Source organism: Ursus americanus, chromosome 4 (genome assembly GCF_024610735.1).
Source record: "Ursus americanus isolate L20-20 chromosome 4, mUrsAme1.1.p, whole genome shotgun sequence".
NCBI classification, from domain to species: domain Eukaryota; kingdom Metazoa; phylum Chordata; class Mammalia; order Carnivora; family Ursidae; genus Ursus; species Ursus americanus.
Window position 1 is genome coordinate 53,618,120 of NC_142130.1, and position 24,432 is coordinate 53,642,551.

At 37.2% G+C, this 24,432-nt stretch overlaps 1 protein-coding gene across 40 annotated transcripts in view; it reads left to right on the plus strand.

The window, feature by feature from the left end:
* Positions 1–24,432, plus strand: part of ABI3BP (ABI family member 3 binding protein) — a 232,874-nt gene that overhangs the window by 42,999 nt on the left and 165,443 nt on the right. For all 40 annotated transcript variants that reach the window (XM_087861659.1, XM_087861660.1, XM_087861662.1 and 37 more), the window contains exon 2: positions 15,484–15,663. In XM_087861659.1, the coding sequence (XP_087717785.1) occupies positions 15,484–15,663 (180 nt within the window). The remainder of the gene's footprint in view (positions 1–15,483; positions 15,664–24,432) is intronic.

Sequence of the window (24,432 nt, forward strand, 5' to 3'; positions counted from 1 at the left end):
TCAAAAAATATTTATTAAGTACTCTCGGTGCCAGTGACTGTGTTCTTGTGTAGTTTACAATCACATGTCAGATGTGTCTGTATTTACACAATGAATATTTGGTTGAAATGCAAAGAACTTTAAAAATTCAAAGTACAGCCAAATTGAAAGGAAAACACAAGTAAGGTCACATTAGTAACAACTATCATTGAGTTGTACAGTTGTACTGCTTTTCCTAAAGTATTTCACCTCATCTTACCAGCAACTCTGAGACGGTAGCTATGTAGGATTAATTCTACTTTATAGGGAAGAATGTGGCCATTCAGCCATTAAGTTAACTATTTAAATAACTAGGACCGGGGCGCCTGGGTGGCGCAGTCTTTAAGAGTCTGCCTTAGGCTCAGGGTGTGATCCCAGCGTTCTGGTATCGAGCCCCACATCAGGCTCCTCCGCTGGGAGCCTGCTTCTTCCTCTCCCACTCCCCCTGCCTATGTTCCCTCTCTCACTGGCTGTCTCTCTCTGTCAAATAAATAAAATCTTAAAAATAAATAAATAAATAAATAAATAAATAAATAAATAGGGCAATTGTGGGTTTAACTTGGGATTTGAACACAGGTTTTCTGGCTCCAAACCCCATGTCTTCCCATTATACAGTCCTCTCTCCCTAAAATACCACTCCTTGTGGGAGCAGGCAGAGAATCTCAGGGACACAGAAATATCGTCACCCCCACAGCCCGAAAATGTTAGCAATAATCTCACGACCAATATAATGAGTTTATCCAATTGTCAATGGATTAAATATGACAGATCTCAAATGTCATTAAAAAAAACTAGGCTCAAACTAATTATACAAATTTTATAAGATCAAGTCCTCATCTCTAAAATGAATACCAAATTTTGCCAAAATAAAGTCAATTGTGAAATTATTGAAATGATAAACTCGACCAACTCACAGAGTGAAATGGCATGTTAATCTATTATCAAAGGAAGACTCCTCTGAATAATTAAAAGATAGTTGTGGTCAGTAAAAATGAATATACAGAAGTATATTTATGTTAAGGAAAGTGCAGGTTATAAAACATCACTTAAACTATAATCCTATCTTTGTAAGCTGTCGTATTTATCATACCCAGGAAAAAAAATACCTGGAAGGAGATATTAAAGTCATCACCATGTATTAGATAATGGATAATTTTTAAAACAAATCCTATCTCTTTTGCAACTCTTTAATTTTGTTCATTAGAATAAAAGTGTATTATTTGTATAATTTTTAAGTTAAAAAGTCCACGCAGGGATTATTATAGGGGTAGGTGGGAAGGAGATGAAAATACGCCAGGCAGCAGAATAGGAAATGTGCTACCAGCCTGGGATGGAGTGCAATGAAGAAAAATTTGGGAAACAGAATTACAGTAAGTTGTAAGCAGCATACTTCTCAGGCTGTTCCTGCCAATAGAGTCAATTAGAGCCAATTGGTTTGTTTTCATTTAGCTTTTGGCTAAAGAATAGAATTAATAACAATTGCCTTTTTGTTTGCTTTTTTAAGAGAAGTAAGCTTTTATTTCCTTGTCTCGTAAATAAATCTGGATGAGTTGGTTGCAATACCAATTGATTTTAATAACGTATCTGATGTTTGCAGGAGGGATCTGTATTAATTGCACTCCATTTAAACTATAATCTATGTGTAAAATATCTTTGATTTCTTTTATTAGAAAATAGCATATTTCTTCCTACTTAAAACAAATTTTGCTCTGAGCATTTTACTTGAGTTGCTTGTTGCTAAGGGCATGGGAGACGAGATTTCTCCCATGTGGATATATTTTAGAACTCTCGAAGATTTAAATTTTGTATTGTTCATTTCTCAGACTGTGTGTAGGTTTGTGTGTGTGTAGCTTAGTGGAGGAAAATACTTTAGATTTGCTTTTTAAACAATGACAGATCTCCCAACGTGGCCTGCAGGGACCCCTTTTGTCCTTTGAAGCATCACTGTGTGCCACTTGCCCCATTACACCCCCGCTGCACTGACCTTCTGTAGCGTCTCTAAAGGCACCAGTTACTGTTTGTGTCCTCTGTCCTCACCTCAGATGTACACAGACACTTTGACTAATTCCTGCCCACCTTTTATATCTGTCACTTCCTCGGGTCATAGGAGCTGTGGATCTCTGGAAGGGCTGGCCACCTCTGCAGGGCAGCACTGGATTTTTAGTCTCGTAACCCTTTAGTCTATTTCTTGGTACCGATAAACGGCCTTGGCAGGTATTTTTTTCTTTTTTCTCTGCTTCAGAGCCGCTGTTACCTCACAGTTTACCATCTCAACTTCAACTTACTTTGGTCCTTGATTCTGTCTCCTGGCCTCTTTTCTTCTACTTACAACCAAATGGATTCATCCCACGCTAGGAAATGGGGTGACCAGTGGGAATTGACTTATTCCCATTTTCAGTTTCTAAGGGACAATCTCCGGTGCATAGTACTTGGAATACTCAAAGGACAATCTCACTTCTTCATCTCCCAGTTTAGAATTTGGAATGGAGTGGGAGCAATTCATCAGAGTTCTGAAGTTCTAAATGCAAGAAAAAGAAAAAAAAAAAAGTCACATAAAAAAGAATTATGAGGAAGCCTTTTTTTTATTTCTACAATTTTAAGTCGAGAAGATTCTACCCAAAATAGTTCATTCAGTTAGATTTTGTTAACATTTGATAAATATTACAAAATTCTATTTTAAGTGCCTAGACTTAAGCTTGAGTCCCATCCACCGTGCAGGCTGGGATATTTTAATGTCAGACTGGAAGGCAATGATTTCAAGCCATGTTGCCTTGCTTTTTCTCACCTAGAAAATGCTACATGAATCACAAACTACCAGAAGAGTTAACAATAAGGCATATTTTATTAATACTGAAAAACATTTTAGAACTTCAAAATGTTTTAGTTCTGTTTGAATTTTAATTCATTGGAAAAGAAGCAATGACAAATATTATCAAAATAATAACACATCCCAAGTTACTATAGTTTGTCTGGTTCTTCTGACTATGTAGATAAATAGCTAAGTCATTTGGGTCACAAAGCCAGAGTTTATATCTGATTTCACTTTAATTTTAGGAAAAATAATAATAATGTCATTCTCTCCAGAGCTGGTTAAATTCTCTGGTGGACAAATATGTGCAAAATTGGTATAGGCTAAAAAATTCTTAAAACGGAAATGACTAGAGACAGAAGACAACTCGGTCATTTATCCTGAATGTCAGTAACCATCTTACCATTTTGCAAAAAGCTCATTTCTTGCATTTGGAATAAATTGGAATTGCTGTATTTTTAATACTTACTGTAACAAGGTAAGTGGTCTTGTTTCATTAATGACTAAAGATAGAAATCTCAGTTTAAAATGACTGATTTTAGGGGCACCTGGGTGGCTCAGTCATTAAGCGTCTGCCTTCGGCTCAGGGCGTGATCCCAGAGTTCGAACCCCACGTCGGACTCCTCTGCTGGGAGCCTGCTTCTTCCACTCCCACCCCCCTGCCTGTGTTCTCTCTCTCGCTGGCTGTCTCTCTCTCTCTCTGTCAAATAGATAAATAAAAACTTTAAAAAAAAATAAAATGACTGATTTTATTATATAACATATTTAGTGAGAATGAAAAACAATATAGCTCATTTTCTGGATGTTTACCTCAAGCAAGAGTAATATTTATAATCTTGAAAATTAATATAAAAGTGAAAAGTTTGTCAGTTTATTAAAAATTTAAACATAAAGTTACCATACCACCCAGCTATTTTACACCTAGGTATTTATCCAAGAAAAATGAAAACATATGTCCACACAAATACCTGTAGCATTATTCATAATAACAGCATTATTCATAATAACCCAAAACTGGAAGTAAGCCAACTATTCATCAGCTGAGGAAATGGATAAACAAAATGTGATCCGCAAAATGAAATGCTATCAAGCAATCAAAAGAAATGAACCAATGATACACCATGGATGAATGAATCCCATAAACACTACACCACGTGAAAGAAGCCAGACACAAAGACTACATGTTGTATGAATCCATTTATATTAAATTACCAGAAAAGCAGAAAGCAGACCAGTGGTTGCTTGGAGCTGAGGGGGGGAACTAAGGGTATGCCCACCGACTACAAATGGATACAGGGGAATATTTTAGAGGGATGGAAATGTTCTCAAACTGGATTTTGGTAGATTTAGTAAATTCTAAAAGTTCGCCAAAAATTACCAAATTTTTAAAAATTATTTACAATAGGTGAATTTTATGGTGTGTGATTATAGATACCTCACAAAAGCTGTTAAAAAATATTTGTGACAGTCACACACATTCTTTCCATACACCTATGAACGTATTAGTTCTCTTTTTCATATCTGAGGTAAATTTTGGGAGTTGTGTAAAAAAATAAATATTATCTGGAAATTATTAGGATTGTGTATCTATAAACAAATTCATTTTCTGATTTGTTTTCCTTTTTTTTTTATTTCTTACTTTTTAAAAATTTTATTTATTTGACAGAGAGAGCACAAACAGTGGGAGCAGCAGAGGGAGAGGGAGAAGCAGTCTCCCTGCCAAGCAGGGAGCCTGATACAGGACTCGATCCCAGGACCCTGAGATCATGACCTGAACTGAAGGCAGATGCTTAACTATCTAAGCCACCCAGGCACTCCTATTTTCCTTCATTTTTATAGGAAGATAGTATTTTGTCTGGAAGAAGTCTTAGAGATATCCTTGAATATGAGATAGAAAATGGATTGGGATTCTCTAATTCCTTCTACGGAGGAGAAAAGTGAGCCTCAAAGAGGACAGGTGACCCAGGTCAAATGCAGTGAAAGGCAAAGTTAATGTCAGAACCTCCCCTTTGTTTCTTCTACAACGTATTAAAATGGGATGACTTACTATGGGGTCGTTAGCAAGTGGCTCTTCTTAGAGCCGCGTAAGTCTCATGACCTATTCTGTCTTGTTCATGAGGCCACCTGAGCAAACTGTCAGATGGTTTAGACATTTTCTTCTAGCTTATGGAAGGCTTTTGATGCTGTGAAATCTCAAAATAAGCAGCTGAATATCATCAGCATTGGGTATTTATTACCCGAACAAACTAAAATTCATGAAGATTTCAAACGTCTAAACAGTGATGGCAAATGAAACCATTTGTTCTAGCTACATCTCTTGTTTTTGTTTGCGAGACTGCAAAAATAAATAAGTAAAAGCCAGATTTATTAAAGAAAGTTTTGTTAGTGCTTGACAATTTTTTACAAGATGGCAAAATTTTCGTTTTTATCAAGAGTATTTCTGATTTACTCCCTGGGACAATGTTTTCACAATGGAAATATGTATAGTACTACTTTGATTAAACTTGATTTCTACTTGTTTAGTGGAATTTAATGTATGGTAGAATTGGAGTTACTGAGAGTAGGGGAAAAAAAAGGAGTATTGGTCCTTTTGGAAAATTGACCAGTAGAGTGGTAATAATCCGAATGACAGTTTATCTGTTTTTTGGTACCAGATCATTTTGAGATTGCTAGGACAAGCAATTTTTTAAATGGCACACGTTTGAACTTAACTACTTTGGTATCAGTGATAATCATTCTTAGACATAGGAAAGTCAATATTACACTTTGTTGTCAAAAGAGGCTTGTGCCTGGTATTCCATTAACTGAGAGTGAGAGGGAAAGATATCCTAGATCTTGAGTATCAGTGACTAGTATGCAGCATTCTCGTGAAAATGAAATCATTATATAGTTTTGTCTGCATTTACTATTGATTTTTTTTAAGTCTTAAAAATTAAGTGTCTGTTGTAAATAACAGAGTATATAGTTTTATTTTTCTGGCAAATAGTATAAGGTAAGTAACTGGAAAGAAAAAAGATGTATATATAATTTTCCCTTGTTCTCAGAGAAAATGTTATTAAAATATAATCAATATTTTAAAATACAGTAAATCAAGAGAGGTTCATACCCTGAAGATGCAAGAATATGTAAAAATGTTGATTTTAATAATTACCTGAATAGTGCTCAGTGAAAATAGCAGCAAAACTACTACTGATGTGTACAATAAAACAGGTAAATTTCTATAACATTATGGTGAGTGCAAGAAGCCTTACATAAGAGTGCATATCATATGATTCAATTCCACTGAAGACTAGAACGGTAAAATTAATCCATGTCTTAGTAAAAATCAGAACAAAACTTGTTTCTGGGAGGATGGGGGCGGAAATGGACTGAGAAGAGACATGAGGAGACTTTCTCGGTGAAGGTAATGTTCTAAATCTTGCCTAGGTTTGGATTACACAGATATATAGCATTTGAAAAACTCAGACATGTAGTGTTAAGATTTATGTATTTTCTTATATATAAATTTTATCTCAAAAGAAAAATACACCGAATTCTAGTTAATGATATACCTACTGAGGTGTTGAGGAGTGAAGAAGACTGAAATATGATTTCTTTGAAATCCACTTAAAAATAAGACGGATTGATGGACAGATAGAGAGGCAGATAAATATGATGAAAGCATCATTGCCTCTGGGTGGTGGGTCTATGGATGTGCACTGTGCAATTCTTGCCACATTTCTCTGTTTAAAATTTTTTATAATAAAATTTTACCTCATAGTACTTCTTTTTTTTTTTTTTAAAGATTTTATTTATTTATTCGACAGAGATAGAGACAGCCAGCGAGAGAGGGAACACAAGCAGGGGGAGTGGGAGAGGAAGAAGCAGGCTCCTAGCAGAGGAGCCTGATGTGGGGCCCGATCCCAGATCGCCGGGATGACGCCCTGAGCTGAAGTCAGACGCTTAACCGCTGTGCCACCCAGGCGCCCCTACCTCATAGTACTTCTAAGTCTTTAAATAGATTGGTTAAAGACTTATAAAGACCTATAACAGATGCTAGAAGTCAGAGACATTTTCCAAATATTATTAAATATTTTACCTTACGAGTATCCAGGATTTATAATTCTAGAAAACTCTAATTCACAGTTTGTTCACAGATCGAAATATATGTAAAATTCTCATGATAGGAAATTTAATAGATTGGTGGCTGAAGTCTTTTTTTCTCCAATACTGTGTATCTGTAAATCTCTTCCAAAGAAATTGGGCCCATGAATTTTATTTTTGGTGCACTGAATTTTCAAAGAGTAATGGTTCTCAAACCTGAGTACGCATTGGAATTACCCCGTTTGCTAAAGTACAGATTGCTGTGTTGATCCCAAAGTTTCTGATTCAAGAGGTCTGGAGTGGGGCCTGAGAAATTGTACTTCTAACAAGTTCCCAGGTGATGCTGATGCTCTAAGGGGGGGGGGATTCCTTGGAGAATCCTGGCCTGGAGCCTCTCCTGCCTTCCATCAGGAGCACCAATTGCCATCACTCCTTACTTTACATAGCAAGAGAATGTAGGTAGATCAACTCCAGGGTTTTCATGAAAAATCAGACAAAGAACAAAAAGAAGAGAAATGAGTTTTGTTAAGTCTCTTAGCCTGTGTGATTTCTTCTTTTTATTTTCTATATATTAAAAGTAATAAGAATATACCAATAATCTAAAGTGGTAAGAGAAGTATTACAAAGTAGACTTTGAGATCTATTTCTCTACTTGCATTTGGCATATTTTCATGTAATAAAAACAATTTTTGTGACTAGCTTAACAAAGCTAAGGGGATACCTTCTTGTACACCCTTTAACCCCCTTCCATCACATTTAGAGTTCCTCTGTTGTAGCCACACGTACTAATTGTAGGAATGATGCAGCACTGAAGTCGTTGACTTACCCACCTGCCTAATTTACTAGACTGCTTAATCTGTGTGATGTGACAGATCATATTTGAGTTGGTATCCCTAATGCCTACTATCTAGTAGTGAATGAATAAAGTGAAAAGCGGATGAACGGATACATACATTTCCCAAGGCAAATGCAGAATTTATTTAGATTTTGTTGTTTGACGTTAACCATGTTGCTGCCCCCATTCCCTTATAGCAAGTATGTGGTTATTGGTTGCATGTGGTTGTCCCCCACCCTCAACGTGCTCCAGACTTTAAAGAGTAATTTTAGGAGAATTAGATTGAGGGTGTGTATGCAAGTGGCAACTGTGTATGTCTCAGGATGAGATTTTCCCCTAAGGATGAAATGCTGTTGACTTAGAAGGTAGTCTATGAAAAGTAATTTTCCCACTTGGCTGTTGGTTGGGTTACAAGGTAGGTAATGAAATTATTGCTCCTTTGGTAAAACTATTAGTCCTGCCAAGTGGTGCTGAAATGTCAACATTGGCAGGTTGAGTCTGTCTCGCTCAGTCATCCAAAGTCACCAGACGGTGAAGTATTGGCCTGAGGAATCAGGGCACGGGGAATTCTGACCAAGGTGGAAACTGGGGTGGTTTTAGCTGAAATGGAACTCACTTATGCAAACAGCTGGGCAAACAGAAATAAAGTGCTCCATTAGGAAGAAAACATTTTCCCTCTCAGATTTCTAGCAAAATGTCATTCCTTTCTAAATTCAATAGCAAACATTCTCCAGGTACTTGGTGCCCATAATATCCTAATAAAAAGTTAACTAGTTGACCCCTGGGAGTTATGGCTCAATGGCAGTTGTTTGGGTGTGGCCTTATAAAGGGAGCTCTTCAGGTGAACCAGGACTTTTTATTTGCTGAGCTCTGAAGGCACGTGTTGCATGCAGGCTCATGGCATGCATGAGGCAGGAGACAGAACGTGCTGCTCTGCTTGCACGAGAGCAGAGAGCACAACATGCTGTAGGCTGAGCTTCCTGCTCGCGTTGACCGTGTATGTGTAAAGTCAAGTTCCGAGTTTCTTTAACGGCCCCCGTCCCCACACTCTGGCAGTTATTCATGTGGCTTCTGGGACTTTTACCCAACTTTTTCTGTGCTTTTTAAAAAATGACTTTTTTTTCTGTGGATTTGTAAAAGCCTCTATTTATATCTAAACTATTTTCATCAGGATGTTTTTAGATTTGAGTTAATAAAACACAAGTAGGGATGCCTTCTATCATCTCTAACGCGGGGTGCTATTAATTCACCATCTCCTGAATGCCCCAAATCTCTTTTAACCTGGTGTTCTTATTTAGATTTTTCACCTGAATTGTGTATATCAAGCGAAGCAATTTCATTTGTACATTAGAAAGCACAATGTCCAAAATGTCTGTGGCTGTGCTCCTCTCCTCTTTACATAAGGCATCCTGCCACCCAAACCCCTATTACCAGTGTCAGCATCAGAAGGCAGGGAAGATAGAAATCAAAGCCATGAAGGAAGAAGAGTGGGCAGGAGCAGCTTGAGGCTTATGGGAAGAGTTTAGAGAATACAAGTTAGTTACCCTCATCAAATCACCCATTTTTGTAAGTGGCGACTATTTCTGCGGGTCTTTGTGAGTGTGGTTAATGTATAGGGCCATAAATAAGAGATGATTTGAAAGATGCCATTTAGAGTTTTGCAATGCACAATTCAAACAACTGTCAGTGGCATCCCTGTTTCTGGAAGATGTGTTGAAGAGCTGCTACATGTTTACTGCACACCAGCTTTTTGCAAGCTCCCATCAATTCTGCACTGGGCCGTGGTAGAACTTCATTCCCAAAGAGTTGGGAAGAGAGTGAAAGAGAATCAGTGGATTTTGAGAAGGAATTCCATTCTGGAAACCAGAGAGCCAGGATACCATGAGATACATGGGATTGATGATAGATGGGATACAATAAATTGAAATTTAAAAAGGATTTTTCTAAGAATTACTTTGTGAGTGCTTTTAATTATAATTCTGCATATACACCACCACGACCAAGGAATTTAATTCCCTCTGCCTATCTTGTCTGGCATGCCATCATGTCGCTGCAGAATGGGCCATGTCTTTCTTGATCTTCATAACCACTTTGCACAGACTCTCTTCTAATGGAATGTTGTACAAGCATCTTGCTCTTACAGCACTGGTGGAAGTAGTTTTTATAATGTCTAATTATAATGTCTTTTTATAATGTCTATTTATAATGTCTATTTAATTGATGGAAACATTTCATCTTTATTCTTAAAATATTTAACTAAAATTGTCATGCTTTTTCTGCTATGGAAAGTTTCCACTCCTATCACTGGCTTTCAGTTTGTTGCTGTTTTTGGTAAGAAAAGCCATGCTATAGACTACAGACAACACATTTTTCTTTAAGGATGAGAAACAACTGAAGATTCTTGTATAACTGACTTTGGCCACTTCCTTCATACTGTGGCTGCCACAGGAAAATGAATGAAACTCCATGTGGTTATTTTTCCCCTTCTAACACATTTCCTTGGATCATGGTACCAGAACAGGGAGTCCTTTGAGTACCACGCCTGTCATATGATCTCTTTTTGGCTCTCTAAGAATTAAAACATATGTTAAATTATTGCCAAGCCCTATGTTAAAATTATGGTTTATAAAACTTAACATTATAGTTCAATTAAATATAATTTGTGCCATCAAATATGGTTTTTGGAAGCTTTTGAATGTGTTGTCAGACAGTAACTGCCCTGCTTAATATGTAAACTGAAGATGTGACCATAAAGGCATCAGAATGTTTTCCACCCACTATCCATTGTGTAAGAAGAATATAGAATACATCTGAAACTTTGAACTGTCGGTTCTGGGAATATAATAATGCCTAAAAAAGACCTGCTGGATTTTATATATGTACCATTTGTTGAATGTGAATAATAATATTAGGCACTATTAAAACTAGTTTCACCAGTTGCTGTAATGGCAAGCTGATGGAATGACCTTCCATCAGAGGAAAGTCTTTCATCTCTGAGAAAGGCATACTACTCAGTGATGAGGAAGGTCCTGCCCATGCTACGGTGGCATGACCTCACGCCAGACAAGAGGTTCAACCATGCTAAATTACATAAGTAATTTTTTGTTTTGTTGCTGAGTCCTAGCCCATTGTGTGGGTAAGCCATGTGTTCATCCCTTTAACTATTGATGGACATTTGGGCTGTTTCCAGTCTGGTGCTGCTTTGAATATCTACATACAAGTCTTAGCATAGCATTATTTTTCAATTTTTCTCAAAAAATACCTACGAATGAAACTGACAGATTATTTGGTAGCTGTCCCACAGTTTTTACAAGTAGTTACACCACTTAACATTCACATAAAAATGCACGAGGGCTCCAATTATTTCAAATCCTGCCCAACACTTGTTGTTGAGTCTTTTAATTTTATCCATTCTTGGGTGTGTGGTATCTTACTGTGATTTTAACTTGCATTTCCCTGAAGACTAATGATGTTGACCAGGAGTTGGTAAACGATGACCTGGTGGACAAATCCAGCCAACTGCCAATTTTTACAAGCACAGTTAACCCTTGAGCAATATGAGTGTGAACTGCCCTGGTCCACTTATACACAGATTTTTTTTTTTTTTTTTTTATAAATCAGTACTGTAAATGTATTTTCTCTTCCTTATGATTTTCTTAACATTTTCTTTTCTCTCACTAACTTTATTGTAAGAATACAAAGACAGAATACATATCACAGACAAAATGTGTGTTAATTGACTGTTTATGTTCTCAGTAAAGCTTCCAGTCAGTAGTAAGCTATTAGTAGTTAAGTTTTGGGGAGTCAAAAGTTATATGCAGATTTTTGTCTATGTGGTGGGTCAATGCCCCTAACCCCCATATTTTTCAAGGGTCAACTATATAGTTTTATTGAAACACAGACATGTGATTTATTGCTACAGGGCATGTATTTACCTTTAAAAATTTGAAGAGGATTAATTCTAAGGAGGGCACATATTGCATGGTGTACTGGGTATTATACGCAAGTAATGAATCATGGAACTTTACATCAAAAACTTGGGATGTACTGTATGGTGACTAACATAACATAATAAGAAATTATTAGGAAAAAATAAAGAGGATTCATTCTAATTTGATTTTGAAAGAATTTTTTTTCCTTTTAGTATTTCACAACACCCTTTTGAACTATTTAGAGATACCCTAGGATGTTGCAAAAAGAGGATTAGAAACAACTGTCCTAGATCCAAGGTTCTCCTTTACCAATGTGCAATCTTTTTCTCAGCCATAATGGTGGTGTTTTCCTGGAATGTTCACATTCTTTATTTTGTCTCACTCTTGATTGGCCTAGGTTTTATTTCTCACAAGACACAGTAAAATGTTTTTCTTATTACTCTGTACTCCTGGGCTTTTCTGGGGAACATATCTGCCATTTTACTTATAAATGTTTTCCTAGTTAAGCCCGTATCATGTAATATTATTTTTCTATTAACTCTACCTTATGTCATTCACCAGAGGTGTTCATACTAACATTGAAAGATAACTGTCATCACATGACTAGTGCTCCAAACCATTAAACTAGAATTAGAATGAAGAATAACTTATCAAAGATTAAAAATTATTATAGGATGCATGGAGATATACCCTAAAATATCAGGAAATTGTCCAGTAGTATAAAATTGAATATTAGTTGAAACATTCATTTGAAGGAATGCTTGACAAACTTAATCAGATTGAAAGGGCAAAAATTGCTTAAACTTTTTGCTGAGCACTGAGAAGACCAATGGCTTAATAACTGAGTGGGTGAAGGGATGTAGAGAAGACAAACAGAAGATAGAAGGAATCCATATTGGGTGACAGTGTGAGCATAGGTGGAAGTGCATTGCAGAATGTGAGAAGATTATACTGGCCAAAAAGAAATAAGATACATTGAGAAATAATAAAGGAAGAAATAATATGTGCCAGGATAATGAAGAGACTTGAATTTCTAACTTCAAATAAGCAACTGGGCTGATAGTCTCAAAATACTAAGTTTGTGATGCTGCTTTGAGGTAAGATCTGTCTCTGTGCATCTCTCTCTCTTTTTCAGGCCTTTTAAAAGTTTAGCTCCAGAGAGGAGTATGAATTAGAATTTTGGAAAAGTAGGTCTGCTAAATGCCAATTCATTCAAAAAGTTACATGATGTTGATGTATTTGCTGACATAAATCATTAGTGAAAGGGAGAAAGACTGGAGTCATGAAAATTCCCATGTGGAGGAAATGAGAACACTTCCATTTTTGTTGGTCAGTAATTCTGTTTACAGCCTTCCTTTTCCTCACTTGGTGCCATTATCCTTTCCACTTTCCAAGTGGAAAAGTAATGTGGTACATCAGGCCAAAATCTATGAGCAAAGGTCTAATGCGATGATGCTGTGACTCTTGGCTCTTAGGCAAACATGAGTGCAGCCTAAGTACACTAAGATTCCTTATTCTCTGCTTCCCAACAAGGGGTTGGAAACAGGCCGGCTGTGTTTTAATTTACCGTGGGACCTAATAATCTTCTAAGGTGGTGGAGTGACTCTAGGGTTAATCTAAGCACATAACTGAGAAGGGGAAATTTGACTTGGACAAAATCTATGTTATAGCTGAAGTATAAATCCTCTCACCAAAATCTAATGAGGTTAGGACAAAACATTAGCAGTTAGCATTGATTTGAGCATTTTGGTCTGGGGGTTGGCCACTCCTTACTCTAGTGGGTAATGATGATGTTCTCAATAGAAACAGCAGGAAGTGCAGGTTGGTGGGAACTGAGACCCAGTTTTGACCTTGCACTTAACTTGCAGAGTGACAGAGAACTGGCTGACTAGGTTTGTTGTTTGTGCTATGAGAGAGCTGCACTGGGTGAGCCGGACTAGACGAGTCTTCCTTGGACTTGGGTAAGCCACCCAATATCTCTGAGTTTTAATTACACCAGAAATGTAGGAATAACAATTTGAGAATCTAGAAGTTTATGGAAATTTCATCAAATTCTTGGAAGTTTAAAGAACTATGTACATACCTAGAAACAGTAGTACTGGTTGCTGAGAAATAGTAGTACTGGGTCCCACAACTGGGTATCCAAGAAGGGCCTATCTGTATTTTTTTTAAAGGCTTATTGGAATCCTTTATGTAACTATATTACAGGCTAATTTTGACTGGAATAGTATAAATTTAGTGTGATGACTTTGGGAAGCCATGCTGTTCAGAGGTGCTGACTGGCATTAATGCAATATAAATCTTTGAATCATGACAAATCAAATGTGGATTACTAATTAATAAATGCAATCTTTCCAATGGGTAAATTATTCTAAAAATATTAAATCTCTGTAGAATAAAGAAAGAAAATAATTGAGATCTACAATCTTGTATCTAAAACTCTTGGGGCCAGACATGTTTTAGAACTCAGAAAATCTTTGGATTTTAGAAATATACTAGGTGGTCTACACCAGATATTAAGGTACCTCTTCAGTGGGCATTTGGCCAGCACCCCTTAATTAAACATGTTAATATTCCTACAGTTAAGCATGTGAATAGTTACACAGACTATTCAGTGAGATTTGAGAAAGACTTAGTGGCCTCATATGGTTCAGACTTCATTTTGTTACCAAATTAGTTTAATATGAATTTACAGAAAATCTTACAAAGCTGGTTTGGATTTCTGTCTTGTGTTAAAAGGTTATGGATGGCCTTCATTAAGTAACCAATTATTGAGCAATTACTATGTACCAGCTTTAAGATAGTGCCATTTGCACTAATCTTTGTAAACAACCCATGAAAGTGGACATCGTTCTCCAGTATTCATAATTTACAAATCAAGAAATTCAGGGTCAAGTATGTTCAGTGAGTAGCCAGAGGCCCCAGTGATAATTAAGTTGCAGAGCTGGCATTTGAACATCGCTCCTTCTGGTCCCAAAGACAAAAGGCAATGTTGTTTACTCACTGCTTGGTTAAGACTTCTGGTTAGTGTGATAATCTGCCCCTGTTGCCTACATAGTGTAAAAAAAAAAAGCCTTGAACATTTAATTAAATTTTCTCTCCTCATTGTGCACAGTCTCTCTGGGAAGGTTCATCCGATGATTATCTAGAAAGTGCCGACATCCTCATGGACCTGTGTTCCATTCCTGAGCATCGCACTCGGTTATTCAGCCTCCTGGAGGTCATCGCCATGTAGTTGTCTCGGTGACCCTGCAGGCCCCAAATAGACCTAAAGGGCTCTCTCCTCCATTTATCGCCTCTCTCAGAACTCCCTATTTTCCCTAAGCTGACCCCCCACCTGTGTCCCTTTGTTTCTAACTCTATATCTAAATCACTGTCTTGTGGGGATACAGCTGGAGAGCAGCACACTGGGGGTTTTCAAAACGCAGTAGTGAAATTTACTGATAAGAAATTTCAGATGCTTCAAACATTGCCGGACATATGTATCCAGTGAAGGTTTTGACTATCGTGGATAACCAAAGTAGCCTCAATCCCATCTACCTGCTCAATCATAAATTACCAAATTCTAAGCCCTAAGATTCTACTTTGTGTTCTAGCCTGCTTTCTACGCTATTTAGTTTGGGGTTTTGGATCTCAGAATGACCCGTGCTTTAGCAGTTTGGGTGGATGTGCTGGAATATCGAGTAGCTACGTAGATAGCATGCTTTCTAGTAACAAGGCCTCTAGCACCTCACCTTTGCTCCAGATTTGCTCTGGGATGCTAACTGGTAAAATAACAGCCCTGTATTTTGTGTTCCCATCTTTAGGTAAAAGGCCAAGCCTGAAAGTCCACATCAATACCACGAGTGACTCCATCCTCTTGAAGTTCCTCCGTCCAAATCCAAATGTAAAACTAGAAGGTTTTCTCCTGGGATATGGCAGCAACTTGTCCCCAAACCAGTACTTCCCTCTTCCAGCAGAAGGGAAATTCACGGAGGCTGTGGTCGGTAAGATGTTTGGGTTTCAGGCATGGGAAGAAGAGAGGTAACAGGTAACTGGTACCACGTGAACTATAAATCTTGAAGGCAAGTACCCTTTCTTCTACATCTCAGCCAAACCAAATGCCAACGTTACAAATCATCTACGTAATTGTCGTAACCTAGATAGTACAGTGCTTTACGCGAAAAAATACGGAATGTGAACCCTGCGTGTGCCGCAGAGACAATCACCTTCGTTGCCCTTACACCTACAATCCCTGACCAGAGAACTTAAATTGCATAAGGAAAAGTAAGCTAAAATGCCCGGTTTAGTTCGCTGTAACATAGCCTCTTTAGCTGGATTACTTTTACCCCCTGTTTTGTCTTTACATTCTTCTGGTGGAAAATAACAACTACAGCTTTCTGGGCATCCCTTCATGAGAAGCTACGTTTAAAGAAGAAGAGAAAATATATTACATTTCTTGAAATTTAAAAAGATTAAAAAATTAAAAGCTTTTACAAGTATGATACAATTTTACATTTCTTCGGAAATAGTTTTAATGTCATTAACAATGTAATTTGTGTTTGTAACCATCTTTAAGCCTTATTCAGAAAAATGATTTGCAAACATGAAAACTTTTTTTTAAAGGAGAACATTTTTGAAAAGGGGATCATCTGTTATAAATGCCTTCAAAGGCCTTCTGAACAGTCTCACACGAGATTTGGGTTTTGCTCCACTGCTAGGATTATTGCTAAAGAGCCTTGCCCTGAAGTTCGCATGTGTAACCCTGTCACTTGCACTGGCATAGATCAGTCAGGTCTGGCACTCATGCGTCTACGCAGGGAGCACTGAAGAGAAATATGTTCTGTCCTGCAGCCCCTTGTTCCCCATAGAGAAGTCTGTTGTACTCTAAAATCAGACAGGAGAGTAACATTAATTAAACGTCTAGACTAGATTTTACCGAAGATAATTGTTTTAAAACAAAGTTTGTTGCCAAAAAAAAAAAAATTGAGAATTATGCACTTTCAACCAGTGTTACGACACTAACCCTGACCATGTAAACTGTAAAGAATTTGAAATTTTGCAAGTATTCCCCCACCACATTCACGCTTTACTACAAAAAGTGCCTGGACGCTATATACGCACCCCACGCGCGAACGGAAGCGGGTCTACTGCTCCTGTATTTCTTGGGCATCGGAGGTAATAGTTTATTTATGATAGTTTTTACCCTTGGTTATTTCGATTGAGAATTTGGTGAATAGTAAACTTCCTTTCCATCAGAGTTGAAAAGTGTTCAATCTTAAAGGGATAGAAGTCAGATTGCTAGTGAAAAATATGTGCAAAAAAAGTAAAGAAAATTTCTGGTATAGATCTACCAAGCTTTCAGTAGTGCTGTGATGAGGGATAATCAAATGGACCCGGCACACTTTTATTTACTTACTGTTGTTGTCTTTAAAATTTTTTTATTATGGAAAGTTCAAGCATCTAAGGAGAGAAAATATTATAACGACCCTCATGTTGCATCATACAACTTGAATATAGATCACTGTTTCACTGGTCCTGTTCTAGGTATTCCTCATTCGCACAATTTTTTATTGGAGGATTTTAAAGCATAACTGGATACTGTATTTTTAAATCTGTGACCCCTTTTGTATGCATCTCTAACAGATGAGGAATATTTTGAGTAATGCCATGCCTTTATCACGTTGTAACAATAATCCTATAATATCATTTGATATCTAGTCCATATTTAAATTTCTCTGCTGATCTTAAAAATGCCTTCTTTGAGTTGTTTCTTTTTTGCATCAGGATCCAACAAGGTCTACATGTTACATTTGGTTGTTATGTCTCTTACGTGTCTTTTGTCCTATAACGAGCCTCTCTCTCCTCCCCTCTTAAATGTCACTGGTTTGCTGGAGTACTGGCTCATACATCCTGGTCCATGTTCTGCATTTAACTGGTTGCTTCCATTCTGTAATCTTTAACTGGTTCCTCTATGTCCTATATTACCCTTGGAAAAGTATGTAGATTTGGAAGCTGTGTTAAATTGAAAAGAGACACATAAATGGCTGGTGTCATACTCAGTGATGTTAAGACTGTTCGGTGTGTTAGGTGGTCTCAGTCGGATCCCTCCACAACAAAATTCACCATCAAATTATCACTTAATAGTTTCCACATGTATTGCTGATGATTGCCCAGATCCATTATTTTATACAGGGCTTCTAAAATGGTAATTTTTATATTCTATATACGTTCTAGATACAGTCTAGATATAATCTAATTCTATCATTCTGCCTCTCTTAGCTGAAATTCTATAATAAAGAGTTCATTTTTAAAATTTTCCTTATATAGAAATTTAGGAAGGTTGGGATAAGTTCTCATTGTAATGGTGCTCTGATAGTCTCCAGTGGTGACCTATAATATTGTTTCATGATCAGTATAAGACTGGATTTTTCTATATCTAATGATTTTTATATATCTAATGAGCTTTAATCAATATATCACGCATTCAATCCTAATGATTCTTGTCATTGTCTAGCCTGCATAGGGTTGACTGTTTACCTTGGTTCACTATTAAACCGTGAGTTTCTTGAAGTCAGAGTTTATGTTATTCTTTGGTTATTCATAGCAGAATGGTTTACATTGAGTAGACAGGCAGTAAATAATTGTGGTGCTGAATTGAATGGACTCAGGTCTGTGTAGAATATTTAGGCCAGAGGAGGCCAGGAGAGATTGTCTCGTCTGGCCCCTTGTCATCAGGCAAGTATATATCTAAGCCATCCAGGGTAGATAAAATACATCGCTGTGTATCTTAAAGATCTCTAGGGACAAAGATTCCAAAACTTCTCCTGGAAGGCTATTCCAAGTAGCCTTTTAAAAACTCTTACCTCATCCTTTAGATAAATGTGTTCTTTTTTATAATTTCCTTTCTCTTCTAGTATTCCAGTGGAAGGGAAAAAAAATTCCTCTCACGTCTTTCCTTTTCCATCTTTCTCTATGCCAAAGAATCTGTGTGTTTCTACTTTTATTACTTCAAAATGGACTTGCATTTCCAAGTTATATGTTATTCTTTGGTTGCTTGAGTTTATTATTTATAGTCTTTCTTAATGACTATTTTGTATTAATTGCTCCTAATTGATTAAGCAACTATGTTTGATTGTTGCTATAACAAATAACGAATTTGGTGGCTTAAAACATCACAAATTTACAGGCTTACAGTTCTGTACGTCAGAGGCCCAGCCTGGCTCTCTCTGGGCTAACACCAAGGTGCGGGCAGGGCTGCATACTCTCCTCGAGGCTCTGAGGGAAAATCTGTTTCCTTGCTTTTTGCAGCTTGTAGAGGCTGCCACGTTCCCCTTCCACCTTCAAGCCAACAACGGTGAATCAAGTGTTTCTCATTCCGCATGGCTCTGAATTCATCTTCTGCCTCCCTCTTCCACTTTAAAAGAGCCTTGTGACTATGCTGAGCCCAGCAGGACAATCCAGGATGCTCTCCCTATTTTAAGATCAGCTGATTAGTGACCTTGTTTATATCTGTAACCTTAATTCTCCTTTGTCATGGTACCAAACATATTTACAGGGTCTGGGGATTAGGATTTGGCCATCTTTGAGGAACCATTCTTCTGACTGCCACAACCTGGTCACTTGAAATTTGTGTCTCAATTCTCTCTGGCACAAGTTGACTGTGTGATCATTCTCAATTCTCTTCATCTGTAAAATAGCAGTAAAGTCTATTTTTCACAGATGTGCTGTGGGTGCGTCGGTGAATTCATGATTTTCAAGTGATGAGTTGAAATCCCTTGAGTGCAAGCTGCTCTACAAAGCAAAGAATTATTCCTTTGTGAAAATAGCATCGCTTAAAGCCTCTCCTCCCTTCTGTGATAAGATAGTCGTTGTTCACTTGCGCTGAACTAGACCCAGACGGAGTAACTCATTTTCATTTTCCAAACAATATTAAGTGCCACATTGTGACACATTTCACTTGTGTGATATGTTTAAAAGATTCCACCATTGAAGTGAGAAGCTATTGATCGTTCAGAAATATTCAAGTTAGCATTTAGTGACTGGTGGACTAAAACTCTCTTCCTGTATAATCACTTATAAGTATTTCTGTGTTTATTTTAATAAACGTCTATCTATTGAAAGAGGCATTTTCAAAAGTTACATACTGGTCTTACATATACAACTGAAAAACAAAATATTCCCTCAAAATATGATTCATATAGAACTGCAAAAAAAATTTATTTCAGCAAAATCTTCTGAGATTCTAATAGATTAATTGGAGAAGAAAAGTACTATTATCCCAGGTGATGATGAATAACTATTAATGGCCGTGAGAGTCTTGCAATGATGTGATAAAACCTGATTCATATTTAGTAGATCTAGGCTTCTATACCCTTTTTTAAACCCATACCGTGACTGTTCTCGTTTCTGTTTTATACATCCAGGCATCGCTTTGTGACTTTTAGGTTCAGCTGTTGGTAATTTTGCAAATGTCCAATAAAGTAAAACATGAGACTTTTTTGACACTGAATCTTTATAGACTCACACTTTATGTTGTTCACTTGACATCAAAATGACTTTAATCAGTATCACCTGGGCAGGAAAGCGTTCTATTCCATCAATTATGTAGTGCAAGTTAAGGAGTTATTTTAGTATCTTTACTGTAAGAAAGCTTGAATTGAAAATAAATCATATAGTTATCACTACCACAAATTCTGACTAAAGAATTAGTCTTCCACCCAGGTGTCAGGACTCAAAGGGATTTAAGAGGGAATTTCTTGTCCTGTTCTCACAGCTGCTAACTCTCACACTCACTGCTCTAATAGGGCGAGCTCCTCGCCCACAACCAGGGGTCTCTCAGCCGCTCTCCCTAGTCGCCATCTTGCTGCTTGTTCCTTAGAGTGATTTCTGAGCTAGCTAAGAGGAGGACGCAGTACTAACTGCTCTGTAGATGGTCTGCACTGGAAGGAGCCTGGACCAGAATGCTAACAGTATGCGTTCTAGGAAAGATCCACCTCTACCCAGGGAAGCAGCATGATGTGGGGGAAGAGTATGTACTTTTGAGCAAGACAGACCTGGGTTCAAATTCGATACAACTAATGGCTAAATAGTTTTGGGTAAGTCCTGTAACTTCTCTCAGTTTCATTTCTTTCATATAAAATACAGAATAATCTTTCAGGAGTGTTGTAAAGATTATGAATAAGTTATATAAGGCAGCTACGATAAGCCCTAGTACAGAGTAATAGGTTTTATAAATTTTGTCAGTTGCTTTTATAACCTGCTGAGTGGTCTTGGATAATTTAAACTTTCCAAGCTTTGTTTCAGTTGTTAGTAACAAATGGGCTCAGGCACCACTAAAGTTCTGGTCTGCTCTAAGATTTAGCGCTAGGTTGAAAACCTTGGTCTAAGTGGTGGTCCTGTGGTTGGTTTTCTGTTTTGTTTTATTTGGTGCGGGGGCAGTCAGGAAAACTGTAGAGATATATTGTTTTAGCAAAGCTGTCAGTAACTAAAAAGTAACCAAACTCCTCTCTTTATCGTACCTAATAAATGTTTCCTTAGAAGGGACAACTCCCAACATAGATTAAGAAACTAAAGAAGCAGCAAAATTTTAAGACTATGACACAGTACCCTCGATATACACACTTCTGTTCCATAGTCATGATCATCTTTTAGTCATTAAGGGGCATTTCTCGTTTTGCGTCCTTTGTGGAATCGAGTCTTAAGGTGACTCTTAGAATTCCATAGCTGTGGCCTCTTAAAGGAGAATGAGATGAATCCTGAAAAGATACAGCTGAAAGCATTTGTCATCACTAAATTTCACTTTTCCACTGTCTTAGTCTAATGAAGCAATTTTTAGCAAGAGCGTGGTAAGAATTTTGACCTATTCTAATAAAAACAAAAGCATGACACTGTTTCAGTTACTAAACTGATGGTAGTTTTATCTTAGCAAGTTTAGGTCAAAATTTAATCATCAGTTTCTTCTGAAATTTCTCACTGTCTTTTATTTCACGGGGAAAATTGATTCTAAAAATTTGAATGAAGTTATTTATAATGATCCAGAACAATATATATTGTATGTTTAAAATGCAGTTTATATTCCTGTAGATTACAAATACACCCTACAAGATTGTGGTTTTTTTTTTTTAACTTAGATATAATTGACATATTAGTTTCAGGTGTAAAACAATGATTTAGTATTATATATACTGAGAAATTATCACAAGTCTAGTTAACATCTGTCCAGAGAGCTTACTGCCTATATTTACTTCTAGAAGTTTTATCGTTTCAGGGCTTATGTTCAAGTCTTTAATCCGTTTGAGTTAATTTTTGTGAAATAGTGGTCAAGTTTCGCTCTTTTTCACATGTGGTTGTCCAGTTTTCTCAACACCACTTATTGAAGAGACTATCCCTTCCCCATTGTGTATTCTTGACTCCTTTGTCATAAATTAGTTGTGTATGTGTGGGTTTATTTTGGGGCTGTGATTCTGTTCCACTGATTTATATGTCTGTGTGTTTATGCCAAAACCATATCATTGTGCTTACTACAGCTTTGTAATGTAGTTTGAAAGAAGGGTGCATGATACTCTAGCTTTGTCCTTCTTTCTCAGGATTGTTTTAGCTATTTGGGGTCTTTTGTGGTTCCACACAAATTTTACAATTGTTCTATCCCCCTACACGTTTTACCCTTAGTTTTTACATTTGTATAGAAAGTGAGAAGAAATGTACATTTTTTTTCTTTCAGCATTGTAAACTAGAATTTCCATGGTTTTTTTTTTTTTTTTTTTTTTTGGTAGCTTTTTCATAAAAATGTCTAGGCCTGCTCACTCATTTTTTTCTGGAAGTGGGATGAAATGTGAGTAATAGAGATTGGCATTTATTACACTGAAGAGTGAATACATCACCTTAATGACAAAAAGAAATGAATTTTTAAGTGTCACAAGGAAGGTGGTGGTGGATTCGTTGAAGAAAAATAGCTGGATGCGGAAGTTGAAAATAACTGAAGAATTATAGAGGGAATGAAGTTGACAAATCGTGAAAGAGGAGCAGGATAAACGAGTGGCGGGAAAAGATGAAGTGCCAGCCGTGGCAACCACCTCAACCAGGATGCTGTCCCTTAGCAGTATATTTAAGGATTAATGATCTTCAACAAGGGTGTGTGAGGGGAGACAGCAGCCAGCAATGAATACGAGGCAGTCCCCAAGTGCACACGGGGGGTACTAATTAGACAGGGGTAGTTAGTCTTATTCACTTTTACACATAAGGAAATGGATCTCCAAGAGTTTTAAGTCAACTTTCTGAAGTTCCTTACTCAACTAGTAAGTGGCAGGTCCAAGTTTTCAACCCAAGGAGTCTGGCTCTAGAAACTGAGCTCTGAAACACTCTACTGCCTCTAAAACTTTGGGAGCTTTATCTGTTCCTCTACAATAGACAGTCCATAAGCCCCTGATATGTTGCTTCTATGTCTTTCAAACAAATGGAGAAAAAAGGCCATATGTTCTGGAAGGAGCCATCGGCTACCTAACAAATTAAGTAAGTTAAATGAGTTAAAATTCCTGAAGCACCTTCTGTGTCCTTAAAACTTATTCTCACCCACCCATTCCATCACCATCTCTATTTGTTACGAGCTCGCCGTCTCTTAAGCCCTACCTCCTCTGCTCTCCGCTAGGCTATACCTGGCCAAGGCAGTCAATGTTTATGTCCCTCTCTATGTATGTCCTAGAGGCTGAGCATTTTCTTTTACCATCATTCTTAATAAATGGCTATTTTTATTTTTGTGGGCCTTGTGTGCTCCCATACTCCATCCAGATAGAAAACCTCGAGGAGCTAAGGACCCCAGAGGCTTTCTGTTTTGACCTCCAGTGTTGTCACAGTGAATGAAGCAATGAATGGCAGAGGGGCAAGGGAGACCCAGGAAGTCTAAAACAGCGGTAGGTCACATTTAAGATGGGTTTTCCTCTTTTGTTTCGAACTATTTTCAGAATATCTTAATTCCTACTTTGTTCTTTCTCTGGAAATCGTTTTCCCACTTGGGAAGTATTTGGCTTTGAATCTTCAAGATTAATCCAAAATTTTCATTAAAAACATAGGAATCTCACAATCACTTGATTTTCTTCCGAAGTGCAAAATTAAGCAGAGCTTAAGTAAGCTTCAAAAGAGATTTTTAAAGAAATTGGCCTAGTGGGTATCAATTTCTTAATAAATATTATGCCATTATTTAAACAGTTCACCATGAGTTGACACCAGAAAGGCCTGGTTTCATAATAGATGACCACCATGTTTTGATACAGATAACATCTTTTCTAAGTTCTATTTTTCTGTTGGATTCAACTATGTTTCATGGTCTTCCTGACCTCACCAAATAATAGATAAACTGTCTCCAAGTTTATCTTTTCTTGGAAATAAATTTACAATATCTCAATATAAAGCATGACATTTTTCTTTCAAATGTATTGCACAACCCTCTGAGACCAAAATCTAACTTAAAAAAAAAAAAATCATTCCCAATTATATCTAAAAGTGTTCCCCAACATAGCTTATGGCCCTTTGGTCATGGACCAAAACAAAAGTATACCTATCCCAGATTTCTTGTAAGAGGCCTGCCTTTAAGATGTCTTAAATGGAAAGACAGCTGCTAGTAGAAGGATAAATTGGAGGGTTATGTGGGAATAGATACACAAGATCATACGTAGATTTCAAAATTTCCTTTACTTTCAGGAATACATCTCACAAATAAGGAATACAATCAAATCCCAGTCTCCTAATGGCCCACTTATTTCCTTACAAGTTTTCCTTTC